General features: G+C 34.0%; 1 protein-coding gene across 1 annotated transcript in view; it reads right to left on the bottom strand.

Annotated features, from left to right (window-relative positions):
* The window catches only part of LOC126883646 (uncharacterized), a 207,260-nt gene extending 187,286 nt beyond the window's left edge, over positions 1 to 19,974 (bottom strand). The window contains exon 1 of the mRNA XM_050649301.1: positions 19,953 to 19,974. Coding sequence (XP_050505258.1) covers positions 19,953 to 19,974 — 22 coding nt within the window. The remainder of the gene's footprint in view (positions 1 to 19,952) is intronic.
* Positions 19,975 to 23,918: the final 3,944 nt, after the last annotated feature.

Raw genomic sequence — 23,918 nt, 5'->3', positions numbered from 1 at the left:
TCTTGATTTCTGTCTGTGATGATATTCCCCTGTTGGTCTCGCAATTTGCTAGCTGTGTTGGATTTCTGAAGACCAGCTGCTTGTTTCACCTTTTTATGCATGTTAAACGTATCATGTTTTTGCTCTAACGACTCTATCCACAGAGAATGGCAGTTCTCACCAGTGGCGCACAACACCCCTACAAGCGACACTATATATACACGAACTTTTCGATTTTCTAAACCTGACTGAATTGAAAATTGGTTCAAATCCCATCTTAAAGTATAGGAAAAGACTCGTCCATCCATATGTTACATCTCCATTTTGGTCTAAGGGTGTGGATTTTATGGCCCTTCCCATTTAGAGTCTGTTTTTCGTTCTCGTCCCCAAAACTCCCAAAAAATTCAAAAACTTAAGCCTAACCTTTGCGGCTTCTGATAGCACAGATCATCATTACCTTTCCAATGCATGTTTAATTTTGAAAATCGGTTATACCATTCAAAAGTTATCGAGCTCAGAATTATGACTCAATTTTTATTTAAAAAGGGAAAATGTTTGTGTGTATGTATGTATGTATGTGGAAAAGTTACACCGATCTGAATTTTTTTTCTGTGTTTCAAGAGGGTGTGAGGGCCGATTCAAAACCGGTCTAATTTTTGACTTCTGACTACCTGTAAGCCAGCTAGAGGACTAGGTAGATACAAAATAGTATATTTTTGGGCGTATATATCTTAGGTTCAAGGAGAGACAGGAAAACCGCAAATACACCAAATCAATAGGATTGAGTTAAGCTTTCAAATGGTGCTTAAGCGATCAACCTCAGACATACACACTGCTCACCATAGCCGAAAAATTGAAAAATTAAACTTTGAAAATTTTGGTTTTTCGACAATTACTCAAAATTTCAACCTACGAATTGCGCCAATAACTGAGCGTTTGTAGGAGGACTTAGGAGGCGTCTAACGGTGTATATCTCATATCTGGAAAAATTTGAATTTTTTAGTTATAGGCTTCATAAATATGATCAAATCTATTTCTTATGGGAAAAACCGTTTTTCAAGCTCAATAATTCCTGTAATACGTTCAGTTATCATACTTGATTTTGGATGCATCAGATACTACTTGTCAATACGTTTTATAATCATGTTTGGTGATCAACATCAGTTCAGCCGTTCAGAAGTTATAAAGCTCCAAAAGTATAATAATTAGTCCAGGAACTGAAACTTTTCACTTTTTACTGAATGGATCGATTTGCTTGAAAATTTGACAATAAGTAGTGTTGATAGCCCAAGGAACAAAATCTATATGATGCCGAAAGACGCTTTTACCATAGGGTGGTTGCCACCCCATCTCGAGGGTGGAAATTTTTTATTATATTTTGACCGCAAATGTTGGTAAAAACATTAATTGTAAGCAAAAAAAGTTTTATATTTTTTTGATAAAATTAATAGTTTTCGATTTATTGGTTATCGAAACTTAGTTTATATCGAAAAAATCAATGTTATTAATCAATCATGGTTTATGTACTTGTAGCGGTTACGATGCTAAGTTTGATTGGGCAATCCGAGTTCATTTGCCGGCTATAATTACATAATTATTAGGATGGCTGGGATATGAACTCGGATTGTCTTATTACTGGTGTCGTAAGTACTAGATCATTTTGGAGAGAATGCGACCAAGGCGACCCCAGAAAAGGGCAATTCTCGCTAGTGGCGCACAACCCATCTACATGCGACACTATACAGGGTGTCCCGAAAAGATTGGTCATAAATTATACCACAGATTCTGGGGTCAAAAATAGATTGATTGAACCTCACTTACCTATATACATATATACAATAGTCCACACAAAAAAAGTTACACCCCTTTGAAGTTACAAAATAAAAATCGATTTTTTTTCATATATCGAACACTCTTAAAGATTTTTTATTAAAAATGGACATGTGGCATCTTTGTGGCAGCTTCATCTTAAAAAAAAATTACAGTGAAATTTGTGCACCCCATAAAAATTTTATGGGGTTTTGTTCCATTAAACCCCCCAAACTTTTGTGTACGTTCCAATTAAATTATTATTGTGGCACCTTTAGTTAAACACAATGTTTTTAAAACTTTTTTGTCTCTCAGTACTTTTTCGATAAGCCAGCGTTTATCGACATATTTTGAGTATTTGTCGAATCCACCACATATTTGTATATGGTTAAGTACGATTATGGAGACCTGTTAATAATTTGAAAATTTATTTATAATTTACATTTTTAGGTATATTTTGAAAAAGAAGCCACATCTCGATAAAAGGTGATTTATCAAAAAAATACTAAGAGGCAAAAAAGTTTTAAAAATACTGTGTTTAACTAATGGTACCACAATAATAGTTTCATTGGAACGTACACAAACATTTGGGGGGTTTAAAGGAACAAAACCCCCATACAATTTTTATGTAAATATATTAAAAAAGAAGCCGCATCTCGATAAAAACTCGCTTATAGAAAAAATATTAAGAGGCAAAAAAGTTTTAAAAACGTTGTGTTTAACTAGTGGTACCACAATAATGAATTAATTTGAACGTACACAAAAGTTTGGGGGGTTTAAGGGAACAAAACCCCCATAAAATTTTTATTCACTATAATTTTATTTTAAGATGTTCCTGCTATAACAATGATACATGTCTATTTTCAAGAAAAAATCTCTAATAGTTTTCGATATATTGAAAAAAATCGATTTTTATTTTGTAACTTCAAAGGGCTGTAACTTTTTTTGTGAGCACATTTGTACTAAGGTAAGTTAGGTTCTATCGAACTGTTTTTGACCCCAGAATGTGTGGTATAATTTATGACCAATCTTTTCGGAACACCCTGTATATACACGAAATTCATTTTGGTCATAGGGTGTGGATTTTACGTCTATTCCTATTTAGGGTCTGTTTTTCTTTCTCGTTCTCAAAACTACCAAAAATTTCAAAAATATAAGTTCGACCTTTGCGGTTTCTGATAGTGCTGATCATTACCTTTCCAACGCACATCTAATTTTGAAAATTACCAGAGAACGGCAGTTCTCGCCAGTGGCGAACAACACCCCTACAAGCGACACTATATATACACGAAATTTTCAATTTTCTAAACCTGACTGAATTGAAAATTGAGCCAAATCCCATCTTAAAGTCTAGGAAAAGACTCGTCCATCCATATATTAGTGGATTTTACGGCCCTTCCCATTTAGGGTGTGTTTTTCGTTCTCGTCCCCAAAACTCCCAAAAATTTCAAAAACTTAAGTTCGACCTTTGCGGCTTCTGATAGCACAGATCATTGCGTTTCCAACGCATGTTAAATTTTGAAAATCAGTTATGGCGTTCAAAAGTTACCGAGCTCATAATTAGAACTCAATTTTTATTTAAAAAGGAGAAAATGTTTGTGGTATGTATGTATGTGAGCGGCCGTGGGTAACGGCATAAACGCTGGCCTCATACGCCAGTAGACGTGGGTTCGATCCCTGCCAAAGACAAACCATTTTCATTTCCAATAATGACACGAGCCGTCTCACCGTGCCTCGGAGAGTACGTTAAGCCGTCGGTCCCCCTGGGCTAGTGTACATCGACACTAGTTACTTGAAACAGGGTTAAAGATGTAATTGGCGCTGGAACTATCCGAAAGGATCTCCCCGGCAAAAATGCCATACGATATTATTATTATTATTATGTATGTATGTATTGTTATGATCTGCTTCTTATTAATTTTATATTAATTATTATTTATTTGATTAATTATTTAATTGTCGCAAATCATACATAAAAAATGAATAAAAAATCTCAGGGTGCCTTTTTATAATATCAAGAAAATGTCTAAATTATCTTACGTTATACTTATCTTCTCTCGTGGGTTCAGTATCTCTTAGTTGATCCTAATCGGGATAAAATAGGGAAAAGAAATAAAGCAAAATATAAAATAAACATACAGAATTGTCTTTTATTTATCAAAATCGATACTCTAAAAATCTATCAAATCTAAAACCTGTGGACACAGTTGTCCGAATGAAATTTCTACCATTTAAATTTATTTTAGTTAAAAAAAAACAATTTATCGGTTTGTTCCCGATGACTTTGGTACAACAAAATAAACAAAACCAAATTATGTATTCGCAAGATTAGCTATACTCCATATTTACTTTCTGAAATATTGGAATTTTAATTCCTACGCTTTTTACTCAAAATTTTAGTTTCCGAACATAAAAATATCTTTCATATAAGTTGACTGACCTTTTGCTTCACTCACTCTGATGTCTTCTCGTGACCCAAAACAGCTCTCCCTCGTTGACTATGTTAAAGGCTACTCATCAAAGCCCTCTCCGTTCTCCAGTTTCAAAACTATCAGCATACCAGCACCAATTCTCCAACAAGCCAGACCTCTTTTGACCAGTACTCGATTCAAACAAAACTCCAAAAATTCTCTGCTCTCCTTCTCACAATAATACAGAATCAAAGAGGTATTTCGTCTCAATTTGATCTGTCTCTGGTTCCACCTTTCAGCACTATTCTCCACTATCAAACAACCACTGGTACTTGTTAACGATCTATCCACGAAAACGTCGAACTGCTCCTCAGCGATGCCAATAACATAATGCCTTTTTTTCAAATTCTCTCAACATTCAAACCACTTTTCCCCTTCCAAATTGCCAAGAATCAGAAACATTTCTCCTTTCCATTCGACAAACAGTCATTCTCTCTAAATTATTCCGACCATCCTAATTACTTTCGGTGAATTCTACAACATTTACTCGGGGTGAAACAAAGATATTAAAATTCCAAACTTTCTTTTAAACCATTTTACTAGAAAATGATAATTACCTCTACCTGTGGATTCTATAGTTCCCGTAATAAACAATCTTTTTCCATTTTAAACCTAAATACATCGTTCTTTTCACTTTAATTATTCACAAAAGTCTTTAATGGTTCATCGGAAAGCTCATTAAAAAGAAATCCACTTACATCCAAACTAAATTCTAATAAATATTTACAGCTCAATATACAGGGTGTATCAAATTTATGTGCCCCGCGTTATTTAAAAAAAAATTTAATATAATTTTCATTTTGCCTTTGATTGATAAATTGAAAACACAATAGTATGTATGTGGAAAAGTTACACCGATCCGAATTTTTTTTTCTATGTTTCAAGAGGGTGTGAGGGCCGATTCAGAACCGGTGTAATTTTTGACTTCTGACTACCCGTAAGCCAGCTAGGGGACTAGGTAGATACAAAATGGCAAATTTTTTGGGAGTATATATCTTAGGTTCAAGGAGAGACAGGAAAATCGCAAATAAACCACATCAATAGGGTTGAGATAAGCTTTCAAATGGTGCCTAAGCGATCAAGCTCAGACATACACACGGCTCAGTATAGCCGAAAAATTGAAAAACTAAACTTACTAATGAAGTAAAAACCTCACATGTAGGTAGGTGGTATATAATTTATTAAAAATTTTTTTCTAAAAATGATCCATGATGGATAAAATCACAAACGTTTTCGGACCAATCAGTCCATCATCAGGTGGTAGAAACTTCAGATCCAAAGTAGTTGGAACTAGCTACATATTTAGGTCAAAAGACCTTAATGTAATAATAATTATGCCATTTAGGCTACAAAAATTATGTCATTTAGGCTCCTGTCAGTTTGAGGCCAAGATGAAGACCACTTTGTAATACCGTTGCAATTTAATTTCTTGTGACATCGACTTATTGTCGACATTTTTGTAGCCTAAATGGCATAATTATTATTACATTAAGGTCTTTTGACCTAAATATGTAGCTAGTTCCAACTACTTTGGATCTGAAGTTTCTACCACCTGATGATGGACTGATTGGTCCGAAAACGTTTGTGATTTTATCCATCTTGGATCATCTTTAGAAAAAATTTTTTAATAAATTATATACCACCTACCTACATGTGAGGTTTTTACTTCATTAGTAAGTTTTTATTATGGTATACAGCCAATGAGAGGAATCTTTTCCTTTATATTTTATTTTGAAAAACTAAACTTTAAAAATTTTGGTTTTTCGGCAATTACTCAAAATTTCAACCTACGAATTGCGCCAATAGCTGAGCATTTGTAGAAGGACTCTAGACGAATCTAACGTTGTTTACCTCATATCCGGGAAAATTACAAATTTTAAGTTATACGCTTCATAAATATGATCAAATCTATTTCCTAAGGGGAAAAACGGTTTTTCAAGCTCAATAATTTCTGTAACAGCTTTAGTTTTCATACTTGACCTCAGATGCATCAGATACTACTTGTCAATATGTTTCAAACTCATGTTTAGTAATCAAAATCAGTTAAGCAGTTTAGAAGTTATTAAGCTAAAAATATTATCCAATTAACGATCATTCCCGAAATGGTTTATGTAGTTGTAGTGGTTACGACGCTAAATTTGATCTGCAACGGGCAATCCGAGTTCATTTACCGGCCATCCCAATATTTTTATTCAATCTATTTCGACTAGAAAAAAAAAATCTAGTGTACATTCGATGGACACTAGATCATTTGGGAGATAATGCGACAGGTGACCATTTATAAAGCTTAACGTGTAATCGAGAAAAATTGCATTCAACTTCATACATTTAATTTGTATATAACTTGAAAAACTCCTGATACAAGAATAAAAAACCGCTAAACGCCGTAAAAATGAGTGGCGCATACAATATTCCAGCTACAAAAGATCTGATATGAAAATTACGTGGCGCGAAAATGTATTTTCATTTTGATGCAAAACAAAATTCTAGTTTTATTTTAAAAGATTTTTCCATAATATTTGCTAAATTTGAAGTAAACGCGCCACAAAAGAGTTTCAAAATTCAAACTGTATCAAATTTACTCTTTTGTGGCGCGTTTACCTAAAATTTATCAAATATTATGAAAAAATCTTTTAAAATTAAACTAGAATTTTGTTTTGCATCAAAATGAAAATAAATTTTCGCGCCACGTAATTTTCATATCAGATCTTTTGTAGTTGGAATATTGTATGCGCCACTCATTTTTACGGCGTTTAGCGGTTTTTTATTCTTGTCTCTTCACACTGTGATTTTAACCAATTTTCTGTGGCCTTTCTTATTTCAGTTCTTATTTGTCTCTGAATCGTGTTGTACATTATTTTGTTTTTTGATTTTCTTCTTTATTCAATAAGTTGTAGTATATTGTCGTTCATCCAACTTTTTCTCATCTCTTTCTTTTCTATTCGATGTTCTTCTCTGATGCTGTTAAAGGTTTCACATATATTTTGGAGTGATTCTTCGGCATTATATGTTTGCTCCATATTAATTAGCTTGTCTGAAAGAATCTGTGCGACTGTCTCTTTTGTTTTCTTATCTTTTAGTATTCTCATATCGCACTTTTTGTTGCTGTTCTTTTTTGCAACCTTCTTGAATCTAAACCTAAATTTACCAACAACAGGAACATGATCTGATGATACGTCAGCACCGGGGTAACCCTTAACCGATAGGCATCCATTACGGAATCTCTTGTTCACCATTATGTAGTCAATTTGATTCCGTATTACGTTTCCTGGTTGATCTTGCGGGGAGACCCAGGTGTTCAAGCGTCTTGGTGGTAGTTTGAAGAATGTGTTTAGTACTGCAAATTCTTTTTCTTCTACAAACAGTTTTAATCTGTCTCCGCTTTCATTTCTCTGTCCTAGACCAAAATCACCTATGAATTCACCGCTTCTCCCTTTACCAGGTATATTACAGGTATATTACTCCAAGGAAATAAGGCAAAAATATGTATACCATATTCGGGACTCGGGACGCGAATTTACAAAAGCTATACTAATTCAGTCATGGGGAGACTGAATTACGGTCCATAAATTAACTGTATTGGCGTAGGATTTTTAAGCGAAATTTTTTATTATTATTGAGTAAATGTCTATACTGTTTCAGTCATGGACGTATAAATAAAGATTTATACGTTTATATAAATACTAAGATACAATTTTTTTAATAGCAATAGCATACGAGGTATATAAAAAATATGATTTTCTTTCACGAGTAAAGCACCTTTATATTCCACAATATTGATAATTGTTATTATCAACAGCTGTTGGAATTAAAAATTATGTTCTAATGCGCAATTACATTCTTCTAATTGAGGAAAAAATTTTTGTAGATACAAAACATTATTTTTTTATGATAACTCCGAAATTATTAATTTTACCAAAAAAAGTTATTCTTTATAAAAAGTTTTGCACGTTCTACAAAATAAGCGTCAATCATAAGATTTTACAATTAAAATCAATTTTATACGGGTTATGCCAAAAAATGAATTTCGCTCAAAAGTAAAGTACCTTTTTTTACACAATATTGAAAAATTGTATTATAAAAAGTTGTTCAGAATTAAAAGACATATATGAGTATACAATTACATCTTTTAAATTGAAATATTGTGAACTATAAAGGTACTTTACTCTTGAACGAAATTCATATTTTTTGACAAACCTCGTATAAAATTAATACAATTTTATAAATTATGGTTGTATCTTAGTTTCCACGCCATACAAAACTTTTTATAAAGAATAACTTTTTTCGTAAAACTAATAATATCGGAGTTATCATAAATAAAAATGATGTTGGGTATCTGTAATTTGAGAAAAAATTTAAATTTTTCTTTCAATTAGAAGAATGTAATTGCATATTAGAACATTATTTTTAAGCCCAAACAAATTTTCATAAAAACAATTTTCAATCTTGTGAAAGATATAAAGGTACTTTACTCTTGAGATAAATTCAAATTTTTTGACATTCCTCGTATCCTATTGATAAAACGTATCATATGATAAACCTCGTATCATATGATTGCATCTTGGGTTTTAGACCACGCAGAACTTTTTATGAAGAATAACTTTTATGAAGAAGGATCATTTTCCACATATATTAAAGATAAGTTTCTGAATTCTAGAAGACCTTCCTTGGGCCAGACACCCTTATTCGTTAAATCAATAATAAAAAAGTTTTCCATAAAGTTCCAACTTACAGGGACATACTTTATATACTCGTACATTAGTAGTTATTGATTTGTTTTTAATTTTTTATCATATCCAAATATATATTATTCATTTTAATTTTCAAAATATGTCTGAAGTACCCCGCACAACTTTACTTTACTTTACTTAATCAGTAGACCCATTTTATTGTACCCATTTATTTGTACCTTTCGATGTTGGGCCATTTATAATACAATTCATTAAATTACAATATTTTACAATCTTCTGAATTGTCCATCCGGGTTAGATGTCCGAATCATGCCAATTTTTTCTCTTTGATTGAGTGGAGTATCGGTTTGATTTTGAGTCTCTTATTTCTCTTATTTCTTCATTTCTGATTCTATCAGTTCTTTTTACTCCGATCGTTCTTCTGAGGTATTTCATCTCTGCTGCCTGAATTCTGCTCTGATGTCTTTTGTTTAATATCCAATTTTCTGCTCCATATGTCACCGTAGGTCTATATATTGTTTTGTATATTGTCATCTTGGTCTTAGTTGATATTTCTTTGTTATTAAGGAATCCTCTATTTAGTGCTTGGAATAGCTTTCCTGTGTTTTCCATTCTGTTGTTAAGATCGTCCTCGATGTCTTCTTTGTTGTTGATTACTGTTACTAAGTATTTGTATGAATTTGTCTGTATTATTTTTTGTTGGTCTATCATTACTTCTATTTGATCTTCCGTCCCTTGTTTCCTTGATATTTTCATTATCTGAGTCTTCTCTTTGTTTACGTTTAAGTTGTATTTGCTTGCTTCTAGGTTCAATTTCTCTAAGTTGTATTTCAGTGTTTCTGCTGTTTCCGCAAGTAATACTATGTCGTTTGCAAATATACACATCTCGCCGTTTATCATTTGCATTCTGTTCCAACCGATACAGTATTTCTTGAAAGTTTTCTTACATTCTTTCACTATCTCATCTATTACATTTATGAATAGCACTGGGCTGAGACTTCCCCCTTGTCTAACTCCTTGAGTTGTTTTAAATGGTTCTGACTGTATATTTAACATTCTTACTGTATTTGTTGTTTTCATGTATATACTCTTTGTTGCTTCTATCAGTTCTTCACTTACTTCCTTCTTCTTTAGGCTTTCCCATATATCTTTTCTTTTGACTGAGTCGAAAGCTTTTTCCATGTCTATAAAGCTCAAATATATTTCTCTATTTTTTTTAATGCTTTTTCTATTACTTGTTGCATGGTGAATATATGGTCTTGTGTGTTGTGTCCTTTCCTGAATCCACTTTGTACGTCTTCTAATTTATGTTCTATTTCTTTTCTGATTTTCCTTTCTATTATGGTTTCGTATACTTTTGCTGCTACACATAGTAGTGATATACCTCTATAATTCTTACAGTCTCTTGTGTTTCCTTTCTTGTATATAGGTATAATTACTGCATTTGTCCATTCTCTGGGTATTACTTTTCTCTTCCATATTAGGTTATATAATAATATGTATAAAAATTTTTCTTTTGCTTTTACTCCTATATATTTCATCATTTCTGGTGCTACTTCATCGCTTCCTGGTGCTTTTCTAATCTTTATCTTTCTTATTGCTTCTTCTAGTTCTTCTTTTTCTATAGTTTCTGGATTTTCCGTGTTTCTCATGGATACTCTCTTGATGTGGCTTTTCTTCTCCATTGTATTCGCTTGATTTTCATTCAGTATCAGCTGGAAATGTTCCCTCCATCTTTCCATTATTGTCTTATCGTCATTTATTATTGTTCCTTCCTTGTTCATTATTTGTTTCAGTTTCGTTTCTTTGTTGCTTCTTAGGTTTTTCAGTGTTCTATAAAATAATTTTACGTTTTCTCTGCTGTTATCTTCCATTTTTTATCCGAATTTTTCCCAACTATTCTTTTTCTCTTTCTTAACTATCTCTTTAACTTTTGTTCTTTGTCTCTTATAATTTTCATATTTTTGTTGTGTTTTGTCTTGTATGTATTCTTTCCATAATTTCTTCTTTTCTTTTATTTCTCTTTTCACTTCATCGTTCCACCAAGATGTTCGTTTCCCTCTGTTGTTATTTATTGTAGTTCCACATATTGATTTAGCTGTTTTTATCATCGCATTTTTAAATTTTCCCCATTCTTCTTCTATTGTTTCTGTTATTTCATGTTCACTGTCCATCTCTTTCTCTGGCCCTTCTGTGTATCTTATTTTCGTTGTTTCTTCCCTTAGTTTATAAATTTTTATTATTTCTTTGTGTTTTCTGTTTATGTTCTCATTTCTTTTTATTTCTTTTCTTTTGCTTTTGAATGTGGTCCCCCCCCCCCGCACAAACCTTATGGAAATTAGGTCCCAGTGGATTTAGTTCATACTTTGGGAAAATACTCTTTGAAGCATCTTGATGAAAAGTTCTCATGGGCAGATCTCGATCTGATGGAGGGTTTTTAAGATATAGAGGCACAAACTCGAAAAATTATAAGATTTACCGGTTATTCCAATTCGCGGAGTTACTGGTTATCTGGCAACATGTAGAGGTTAGGATCAAAGAAAAGTACTAGTAGTCTAGGTCTTTTTCCTGGCTATTTAGTGGCAACCTTTACTTTGACCTTGACGGTCATGCCAAGGTTACGCGTTCTTATTCGACCGGGAACGTATTTTTCTAACTGCAACAATGAATAGAATGAATATATATACGTTTGAATATGACCTTGAAAATAATAGTCAAGGTTATTGGGTTAATGAGTTATAGATCCCAAAGTAATGTAATAGAAGTTTGAGATTTTTTCACTGCTTAACGATACCGACCTTGAATTTTACCTTGATCATGACATTTTTGCTCGTATCAAGGTCATGAGAATTTTTATTCAAAAGGGGCAATATTTTTGACTCTGAAATAGATGGTATAAATATTGGTTCGAATAGGACCTTAAAAATAAAGGTGAATATTTCTTCAAATGTAGCGATTATCAATTATGCCAGTATGCCATTCGTAAATCAACGTTGATTTCTTCTGCTTCTTCCACAACCTATTTGCATCCACCCCTGGACAAAGGCCTACCCATGAGCTCTCCACTCTTCTCTGTTTTGTACTATTCGGTGCAAGTTTCTCCCCACTTTGGCTTTGATGTCGTCTAGTCATCCTTTTTGTGGTCTTCCTCTACTACGACTGTGTTCGAGTGGTCTCCAATGTGCAATGTTTCTCATTTACTTGTCGTTTTGTTTTGCCGTGCCACGTGTTCTACTTATTTTCATTTCATTTGCGCAATTCTTCCACTTACACCTTCCACCTTCGTCCTGTTTCGCACGTCCTCGTTTCGTATATGTTCTCTCAGATATTCTCCCAACATAGCTCGTTCGATGGCCCTCGAACGTTGATTTACCAAATATCAAACCTTAACGTTCTTTTTCTTTTAGATAAGGTATTGTTTCCTATCTGTAGTTTATTTGAATTGAATTTTTAGATTTAAATCGATCAGATGCTACCTATCAATATTTATTAAGCTTATGTTCCTACCAAAATTATTTCGCCGCGGGAGGATGATGAGAATAAAAATTTTCATCACCTTGATACGATCAAAAATGTCATCAAGAATGTCAAATTCAAGGTCGGTATTGTTAAGCCGTGGAAAAATCTCAAACTTCTATTACATTATTTTGAAATCTATAACCCATTAACCCAATAACCTTGACCATGATTTTCAAGGTCATATTCAAACGTAGATTTACTCATTGTATTAATTGTTGCAGTTAGAAATATAGATTCCCGCTCGAATTGGAACGCGTGACCTTGGCATGACCTTGAAGGACAAGTTAGAGATCAAAGTAAAGGTCACCATGGGATAGCCGGGAAAAAGTCCTAGACTACTAGTACTTTTCTTTGATCCTAACCTCTACATGTTGCCAGATAACTATTTACTCCGGGAATTTAAATACCTGGTAAATCTTATAATTTTCTGAGATTGTGCCTATATATCTTAAAAACCCTCCATCAGATCGAGACTTGCCCATGAGAACTTTTCATCAGGATGCTTCGAAGAGTATTTTCTCAAAGTATTAACTAAATCCACTGGGACCTAATTTCCATAAGGTTTGTGCGGGGTAATTTTATGATATAATAATAAATAAATCCAATTAAGTAAATACTTGATTAGTTTTACGTACATGACTGAAACAGTATAGACATTTACTCAATAATAATCAAAAATTTCGCATACAAATCCTACACCGATACAGTTAATTTGTGGACCGTAATAGTATAGAGAATATGTAACTAATATTCTGCATTCAAAACCTACTCGAATTCAGTCGCCCCCATGACTGAATTAGTATAGCTTTTGTAAATTCTCGTTTGGGACACTTGACCAGCCAGGTTGCAAAATGGGTTTTTTGGGTACTATATAATATATACCCAACAGATTAAATACAAAAATGCTCGTCGCAGTTCGGACGAGAATTTTAGTTATTAACAAATAAGGGTCAAAAATGGCAGTTTTCTTCGTTTAAATCACTACGGGTAAAAATAGGGTAATTAAATATCTTATTTAGGGTATTCATCTTTTAATATAGTAGATGAGCAACAAAGGTTTAAAATGGCAGTTTTTTAATTTTGGTCCGATTATATTTGTTGCTTCGGAAATTGAAAAATAAGACTAAAATTTCGAAAATAAAAAATTGGCTATCACTTTAGCAAAACTGAACTTAAGACTTTGATATTGCATAAAGAGTTGAGTTGCATAAAGAGTTGTATATCCCAAAGAGTTTTTTTTGCACGTTATTGTTCAGAAAATAATAATGATAAAGCAACTCTGTAGAAATCAAATGCAAGAAGAATACTTATATTTTCAACGTGTTTAAAAAATTAATAAAAAGTCATTTTTATCATTCCGAAAACATTTTACTAAAGTAGAGTCATTTTGGCTTAAAAACAATTTGAATAACTTTGTTAATATTGACTGTAGACTAAATCTACTTTAAAATTTGGAAAGCTGGTATTTTTACACTAATAGTTAATTTCCTAACTAGTGCGGAAAGTAATACTTTCACGCAGGAGACTGGCGTTGACCCTAACGACGCGATAGCGGAGTTCGGGCAAGCAGTCGAGTGCGGGGAAGACACTTTCCGCATGAGTTAGGGACAATATTTTTTCTAGGGCCATACGTTTGGAAAAAAGCCACAAAAAATAGAGTTATATCAATTTTTATTTAGAAGTGAAAATACACAAATTAATTCTATGACAAGGTTTTCAAAACCAAACTTTCAATATAATGGATTACCACGACGACCATATTGATTTCTATGACAACGATTAAAAACCATTGTAATTGTCTACTGATCTGACTTTTAAATATTATGTCAGAATAATTTCATTTCATCGAATTATCAGTAGTAATTGCACAAGAGCTCTAAAATTATCGAATTTTTCCCGAGTGACACTTTGACAGTTTTAATTTCACGGCCCGAAGGGGAGTGAAATTATGTCAAAGTGTCACGAGGGCAAAAATTCGATAATAATTTTAGAGATCGAGTGCAATTTGTTGCGATTATTTCATGAATAAAACTGTTCAAACCCAAAATTTTATTGTAATTTATTTATGTAAGCACAAATTCGTATCTACAATTAAACACACAGTTGTTATAAATATTTGACGGTTGAAAGTCATCACTTTTATAATTTTTAAAACATTAATTGTCATTAGTGTCACTGAATGTATTTTTTCGTAGCAACGAAGAGAATCGGACGTAATATACTTGACGACGGGATATTATCAAAAATTATCAGTTTAATTTTGATTTCTGTAGCTTTCTATTGGTCAGAATCTCCTATGAATGAAATAATCGCGCCAATTTCATTAAAACATGAACACAATAAAATAAATTTGAAATAAATTAGTAAATAATATCTAAATATTAGTTTATTGCATGTATCATAATATATTATAATGCCATATTACAAGGTATTACTTTCCCGCACGCCGTGCGGGAAAATTTACTTTCACGCACGCCGTGCGGGAAAGTGCAACTTTCGCAAACGAAATGCGTGCGTGAAAGTGGCTCTTTTAACACGGCCGTAGAAAAAAAACTTGTTGCCTAGGTTAATTAGGGTCGCAGTTAGCTACTTTTTTTAATTTAATTCACACCTAATTTGTTTATAACAATTATTAAGCGAAAGAAGCTTTTCAACGTTGAAATACATAAAAAATCGCTTAAGAAGTACTTTAACACAAGATCGCTTGGAAACATTTATGCTAATAACTATAGAAAAAAGAAGCTTTGAATGAGCTTAAAAATGATGAAATAATCTACGAATTTGCTCAAAAATTTACTTTAATGCAGAAATTATAAAAGCATGTTTAGATTATTGTGTTGTATACCCATTTGTATACAAGTTGTATATACCCAGTTGTATACACATTTTAAATATTGTTAAATCAAAGTATTTGCACTGTACTTGTATTTGTACTCTCTTGTATACTAACTTGATTTACTAAACTCCAACTTAACACATAACTGAAAAATTCTCAAAATTTTATTTTACTTTTATCTTAATTACATCAAATTCATATTATATTTATTCAGGAAATTTTGGTTTCTGCCTTACTACATATAATATTGTCATACATGTCATTTATTATTTGTAAGAATGCTTATTCTTAAATAAAAAATATAGCGAATTAAAAAAATCATTGAATTCAAAGTTTCAATGCAATGTTCGATTTAAAAATAATTTATATTTTTGTTTATTTGATTTTATAAATAACGAGTAAAACATCCTGATAATAGAGGGTAAAATGAGGATGGGAGGCCGCTTTTCTATAAAATCACCGGGCCGCTTGAAAAGTAACAGCACGCCACTGGGGAACCCACTTTTCACTCAGGGATATGAAAAATAGATTACGGTCGATTCGAAGACCTACCGAAGATACATTATAAAATTTCATAAAAATCGGTCAGGCGGTCCCGGAGGAGTATGGCAACTAACACTGTGACAGGATAATTTTATAGATGTAAATATATAGATGGCTATTACAAAATAGGGGTTGGTGATAGAAGGGTGAAAATTAAGGGCTGTATGTATTTTTTATTGCTACATCATATAATATTAAGGTAGAAAATTCTGTCTAAAAAACAAAAAAAAAAACCTTATAACTTATGGGTATGAAAAATAGATTACAACCTATTCTACAGTTGTTATACTACAGTAACTAACACTGTTAATTATAGGAGAATTTTATGTAAGTATATAGAAGTAACTGTGAATTAAAAAATAGAAGTGGCTAAACTAAAGTGGCTTTGAACGTAACTAAACCAAGCAAAATTTTTTGAAAATTCGTGTAAAAATACAAGCTTTTCAAATCCCAAAATAGATTATGTCTACAGTCAATATTAACAGAGTTATTCAAATTGTTTATAAGTCAAAAATGAGTCTATATCAGTAAAATGCTTTCGGAATAATAAAAATATTCTTTTATTGATTTTTTAAATACTTTGAAAATATAAGTATTCTTCTTTCATGTAGTTTTCACAGAATTTCTATATCGTCATTATTTTCTGAACGATAACACTGCAAAAAATCCCTCTGTTTATCCCTCTTTGGGATAAACAAATTGAATAAAATTTAAACTAATTGACGGATCGTCTTGAAATTTTTTGTGTATTACCTATATAGACTGTTTGACTCAACTTTTCGTATAATATTAAAGTCAGCTTTTTCGAAATTTTTGTCTTATTTTGCAATTTCCGAACTAACACGTGATCGAACCAAAATTCAAAGACTGCCATTTTAAACCTTTGCTCATCTACTAAAAGATGAATACTCTAAATAAGATACTTACTTGCCGTATTTTTACCTGTAGCGATTTAAATGAAGAAATTGTTATTTTTGACCCTTACTTATTAATAACTAAAATTCTGGTCCGAACTGTGACGGGCAGTTTTGTATTTATAATATATTAGGTATAGAGTACCCAAAAAAACCATTTCCAACCTGGCCGGTCAAGTGTCTTCTGGACTATATTATGTAATTAATTTTTATCAAATCATGGGCTGTGAAATCAAACTAACTAAAAAGAGGTGTGTAAAGAAACAAATATTTGAAAAATAATTCGCTGTAAAACGAAATCAAGAAACGCCCTTACTAGTTGTTTCACTCTCATTAGAGATCTTCAGAGAGTGTATCATAGATTTTGAGAAGGCCTTTGATAAATTCAGACACAAAAAACTGTATGAAATCCAAAGAAGCAAAAACATCGACAGTCGGGACATTAACATCATATCCAGGTTGTACTGGGAACAAGCAGCAAAAATTAAAGTTGATAATGAGTTAACCGAAGAAATTGAGATTCGTCGAGGTGTGCGTCAGGGTTGTGTGCTTTCTTCAATGCTATTCAATATATATATATATATATATATATATATATATATATATATATATATATATATATATATAAATATATATATATATATATATATATATATATATATATAGCGAAAAAATATGTCAGGAAATGCACCTAGAACAAAACATTGGTATGAACATTAACGGAAAGTTAATTGACAATATACGATACGCTGATGACACACTAATAGCAACAGATAACCTAGCAAATTTACAGTATTTGTTGGAAAACATAAACACTCATACTATCAAGTATGGTCTTAAACTTAACATCAAAAAGGTAATTTTATGATTGTAGCAAAAAGCTATACACCAATATGAATATAACCATGAATAATAAGCAAGTCAAAACAGTTACGTCCTATAAATATTTAGGGATTTGGTTCACTGATACTAATAACTAGACAAGAGAAATTAAGAGGCAAATAGAAATAGCGAGACCATCTCAAAATGAAAAAGTTCCTGTGCTGCAGGTACATAAATTTGATTTAAGAACGAGAATGTTAAGGTGCTACGTTTTCTCCGTATTGTTGTACGGCATGGAAGCTTAGACACTGTAGATAAGACACAAAAGAAGATAAACATCAAAAACATTAAGGCATTCGAGATATGGTGCTACAGATGAATGTGGAACATACAATGGACAGATAGAGTAACAAATCAAAATATTTTGCTGAAGATGGGGAAGGAATGCGAAGACATAAAAACAATACAAACGAGAAAACTGGAATATCTAGGCCACATAATGAGAGGAGAAAAGTTCTCCCTGATAGGGCTCATAATCCAAGGAAAAATCTTGCGAAAGAGAAATGTGAGACGTAGGAGGATTTCCTGGTTGCGAAATTTAACGGAATGGTACGGATGAAGTTCAATATAATTGTTCAGAGCAGCCAACAAAGTTAAAATTGCTGTGACGGTAGCCAACCTCCGATAGGAGATGGTACTGCAAGAAGAAGAGAGTATATATATGACTATCTCTACAACACATATTTGTTTCAAGTTATGTAGTGTTGATACTTATTATACGGCTTACAGACATATTATGATACATTCAATAATAATGAATTATACAACATATTAAAATTGTTGGGAATGCTTACTAAATTACGAAATAAATAAGCACTTCTCCGTTATGTTTTTTAATGGACCTTTGAAAATGTTAAACGAAGAATAGTTAAAGACACGACCTGGACTATTTACAATAATGAACGTTAGTCTTTATCCATGATCTGGTCATAATATAAAGAAAACGATCATACTTTCGAATGACATTTATCAATCACTCTTGCACTCAGTGGCGTGCTGGCCATATAAATGAATCGGTGCAATCACCTAGAGGCCGCGGCCTCTTGAGGCCGGTCAAATAGTATTTTTTTCACAAAAAATTTTAGATGTACCAAAAATAATTTTTTTTAATTTCTAATCGAATGTTAATTTTGCTAGTAAATTTGCTAATAAAACATTTCAAAAAAATTAAATTTTTTTAAAATAATTGTAAATTACAGTTTAAGTAAATGAATAAGACTCCATATACATAAATATATTGCTACAGATAATATATCTTTATTTTCATACATACAAGTATATTTATGGTTTTCCAATTTCCTTCAAATATGTATGTACTCTGCAGAATAAAAAATGGAAAAACGTCTTGCACATTTTTGACCGAATTATTGGAAGTATCGAAAAACGATTTGATCAAGACTAATCGTTCTATGATGATATATAAGCACCTTACATCCTAGAAATTTTGATATAATAAAAAATGGTATACCTTTAACAGCATTTAAATCATTTAGTGAAAAATTAAGAAATTTTTAGCCTACCATATCTGCGACTGCAATTAGAGAACTCGTGGATTTTGCTGATAAATGGATTGTATTAAAATATAGGATTTTGCAAAATACTTAAATTATAGAAGATCGAGTTAATGATGAATATGTTCAGTCTACAGAAAATATGAAGGATGATATGTGATAATGAACGTGAAGTAACAAATGACAATATTGTTGATATCGTGAAAACTTCACCTCCGTGTGGTACTAAAAAGTGTACCTAAATATTGTATAGCTTGCTGTTACATAAGTACAACTTGTATCAGTGTGCTTATCCAAATTTAAACATTTTATAAGCATTTATTAACTCTTTCAGTGACACAAGTATCTTGCGAAAGAAGCTTTTCAACGTTGAAATACAAAAAAAATCGCTTAAGAAGTAGGTAGGTACTTTAAAACAAGATCACTTGGAAACATTTATGCTAATGGCTATAGAAAAGAAGCTTTGTATGAGCTTAAAAATGATGAAATAATCGATGAATTTGCTCAAAAATCTACTTTAATGCGGAATTTATTGATCGAGAGTTAGTAATTATTTTATAAAATAATTTCAAAATAATGTTTAGTTAAATTATTGCGTTGTATTAACGTTTTAAATATTATTAAATTAAAGTACTTGCACTGTACTTGTATTTGTACTCTCTTGTATAAATGATTTAAATTTACTAAAATTTAGCTTAACACATAATTGAAAAATTCTCAAAATTTTATTTTACCTTTATCTTAATTACATCAAATTCATATTATATGTATTCAGGAAATTATTGTTTCTGCCTTACCGAATACTATATTGTCATACATGTTATTTATTATTTGTAGGATTGCTTATTCTTAAATAAAAAAATATATCAAATTAAAAAAATCATTGAATTCAAAGTTTTATGTTTGATTTAAAAATAATTTATATTTTTGTTTTTTTGATTTTATAAATAACGAATAAACCATCCTGATAATAGAAGGTAAAATGAGCATGGGAGGCCGCTTTTCTATAAAATCACCGGGCCGCTTGAAAAGTTCCAGCACGCCTCTGCTTGCACTTGCCCTAATACCAGTTTTATCCCCTCATAAATATATCTTAAAATCTTCACATAATCACTGAAAACTCCATTTTACTTCCCTTGGAAAATTTAAGGTCTACTTGAGGATGATTGTATTGTATTGACATGTATTGAAATGAAAAATCGCCGAGAGATATATTTAGGAGCAATATACCAATCAGCTTAAAAAGATGAGTGTTTGATCAATGTGTGCTACAGCTACAGGTAATGTTATGTGGAGCAAAGACACTGACTCTAACCAAGGCAACAGCGTCGAAAATTAGGGTTGCTCAAAGGCGTATGGAAGGATCCATGCTGGACGTAACCCTACGGGATAAAATAAGAAATGAACATCTGAGACAAAGGACCGGTATCACAGATGTTATTGAACGTGTCACCAAGCTCAAATGGAACTGGACAGGACACGTCGCCAGGCTGAAGGACTCAATATTGACACGAAAGCTAATGGAATGGAGAAAAAGAGATGATAGACGCAGTCGAGGAAAGCCACCTACAAAATGAACAGATGATATTAGGCGGAAGTCGAGGAAAGCCACCTACAAAATGAACAGATGATATTAGGCGGATTAGCAAAAACTGGCAACAATCAGCACAAAATCGTGAAGTGTGGAAACATTGGGGGAGACCTATATCCAGCGGTGGACATAAATTGGTTGAATGATGATGATGAATCAACTCAATTTACATCCCACGTGATGGGAAGGTCTACAAGATTTGGAATCTGGTAGGTAGACCGACATAGATATGTAAAATAGATCAAGCACTCATTGTCTCGCTTTTGGCCAGAAGTGCTTTATCTGCTCTGATTGGATTTCGACCAACCCAGTTGATTTTGCATTTTTCATAACGCTATCTTTAAGCTCTACAGTGGTAAATCGGGCAAATAATAATCTACCTCTAAATCTCTAGTAAATTAGAAACCGCTAATATCTCTCGGGATATCTGATCAATATTATAAAAGATATTTAAGCGAGAGACATGTTTTAGTTGCCAGAAATGTTGAGATGAAACTGACAGCCGGCGTACCGCAAGGTTCCGTATTAGGTCCAACGTTGTGGAATGTCTTGCACAATGGGGCTTTAAATATCGATAACGGTAGAGACAACATGGCAGTAGCCTATGCAGACGACCTTGCTATATTGGTCACCAACGACATGTACTGGGACCTTGTGGAAATCGTAAACAGTGAACAGGTGGATGGAAAATAATGATCTTTAACTTGCAGGTCACAAGACAGAAGTGGTCATCCTTAAAGCTCCAAGAACTAGGCCGGACTTGACTTTCCAAATAAGTAGTAGTCAACTAGAGCCGACGGACTGTGCGAGGTATTTAGGTATCGACCTGGACAGAGGCCTAAGATACACGAAACACTTATTAAGAGTGGTTAAGAAGGCAGACGAACGGACGGCAGCTATCCAGAGAATAATACCTAACATTGGAGGGCCCAGAAGGAACAAGAATAGTTTGTACCTCCAAGTGGCGCAGTCGACCCTTCTATATGGAATCCCCGTCTGGATCAACGTACTAAAATACCAGAAGTACAAAGATATCATAACAAGAGCCCAAAGGATGCCTCTTTTAAAAGTGGTGAGCGCGTACCGAACCACTTCTACGTTGACCTTACACGTGATTGCGGCCACGCTCCCAATTCACCTTTTAGCCAAAGAGAGACAAATGCTGTATGAAGCCCACGATGGCCACTTACCACAGGTGAGAAGGACCATACTAATAAACATGCTAATGGAATGGCAAAGGGAATGGGAGGTACAGACCACGAAGGCTCGTTGGACCAAAACGCTGATCCCCGATGTTGTAGCTTGGTGCAACTGTAAATTTAAACGGGTAAATTACTACTTTACTCAGTTCCTGACAGGTCATAGATCTTTTAGGTCTTACACATATGGCATCAAAAAAACCAACGATGGCATATGCACCACGTGTCACTAGAGGGACGATGCGGAACATTGCATCTTCCGGAGTAATGATTTAGTCGTAGAACAACAAAGGCTACAGAATAGGTTTGGCGCTATTTCGCCCAGAGAATTTCGAGTGTGTGTGTGTGTGTGTGTGTGTGTGTGTGTGTGTGTGTGTGTGTGTGTGTGTGTGTGTGTGTGTGTGTGTGTGTGTGTGTGTGTGTGTGTGTGTGTGTGTGTGTGTGTGTGTGTGTGTGTGTGTGTGTGTGTGTGTGTGTGTGTGTGTGTGTGTGTGTGTGTGTGTGTGTGTGTGTGTGTGTGTGTGTGTGTGTGTGTGTGTGTGTGTGTGTGTGTGTGTGTGTGTGTGTGTGTGTGTGTGTGTGTGTGTGTGTGTGTGTGTGTGTGTGTGTGTGTGTGTGTGTGTGTGTGTGTGTGTGTGTGTGTGTGTGTGTGTGTGTGTGTGTGTGTGTGTGTGTGTGTGTGTGTGTGTGTGTGTGTGTGTGTGTGTGTGTGTGTGTGTGTGTGTGTGTGTGTGTGTGTGTGTGTGTGTGTGTGTGTGTGTGTGTGTGTGTGTGTGTGTGTGTGTGTGTGTGTGTGTGTGTGTGTGTGTGTGTGTGTGTGTGTGTGTGTGTGTGTGTGTGTGTGTGTGTGTGTGTGTGTGTGTGTGTGTGTGTGTGTGTGTGTGTGTGTGTGTGTGTGTGTGTGTGTGTGTGTGTGTGTGTGTGTGTGTGTGTGTGTGTGTGTGTGTGTGTGTGTGTGTGTGTGTGTGTGTGTGTGTGTGTGTGTGTGTGTGTGTGTGTGTGTGTGTGTGTGTGTGTGTGTGTGTGTGTGTGTGTGTGTGTGTGTGTGTGTGTGTGTGTGTGTGTGTGTGTGTGTGTGTGTGTGTGTGTGTGTGTGTGTGTGTGTGTGTGTGTGTGTGTGTGTGTGTGTGTGTGTGTGTGTGTGTGTGTGTGTGTGTGTGTGTGTGTGTGTGTGTGTGTGTGTGTGTGTGTGTGTGTGTGTGTGTGTGTGTGTGTGTGTGTGTGTGTGTGTGTGTGTGTGTGTGTGTGTGTGTGTGTGTGTGTGTGTGTGTGTGTGTGTGTGTGTGTGTGTGTGTGTGTGTGTGTGTGTGTGTGTGTGTGTGTGTGTGTGTGTGTGTGTGTGTGTGTGTGTGTGTGTGTGTGTGTGTGTGTGTGTGTGTGTGTGTGTGTGTGTGTGTGTGTGTGTGTGTGTGTGTGTGTGTGTGTGTGTGTGTGTGTGTGTGTGTGTGTGTGTGTGTGTGTGTGTGTGTGTGTGTGTGTGTGTGTGTGTGTGTGTGTGTGTGTGTGTGTGTGTGTGTGTGTGTGTGTGTGTGTGTGTGTGTGTGTGTGTGTGTGTGTGTGTGTGTGTGTGTGTGTGTGTGTGTGTGTGTGTGTGTGTGTGTGTGTGTGTGTGTGTGTGTGTGTGTGTGTGTGTGTGTGTGTGTGTGTGTGTGTGTGTGTGTGTGTGTGTGTGTGTGTGTGTGTGTGTGTGTGTGTGTGTGTGTGTGTGTGTGTGTGTGTGTGTGTGTGTGTGTGTGTGTGTGTGTGTGTGTGTGTGTGTGTGTGTGTGTGTGTGTGTGTGTGTGTGTGTGTGTGTGTGTGTGTGTGTGTGTGTGTGTGTGTGTGTGTGTGTGTGTGTGTGTGTGTGTGTGTGTGTGTGTGTGTGTGTGTGTGTGTGTGTGTGTGAGAAAAAATGGCTTGGATGCGGGTCCGTTAGCCACATTTCGAGTGTATAATCCACCATATAACAAGCACCATGAAAAGGAATTCTATAA

This window comes from Diabrotica virgifera, chromosome 4 (genome assembly GCF_917563875.1).
Source record: "Diabrotica virgifera virgifera chromosome 4, PGI_DIABVI_V3a".
Taxonomy (NCBI): Eukaryota; Metazoa; Arthropoda; class Insecta; order Coleoptera; family Chrysomelidae; genus Diabrotica; species Diabrotica virgifera.
This window is presented reverse-complemented; position numbering and strand designations above follow the sequence as displayed.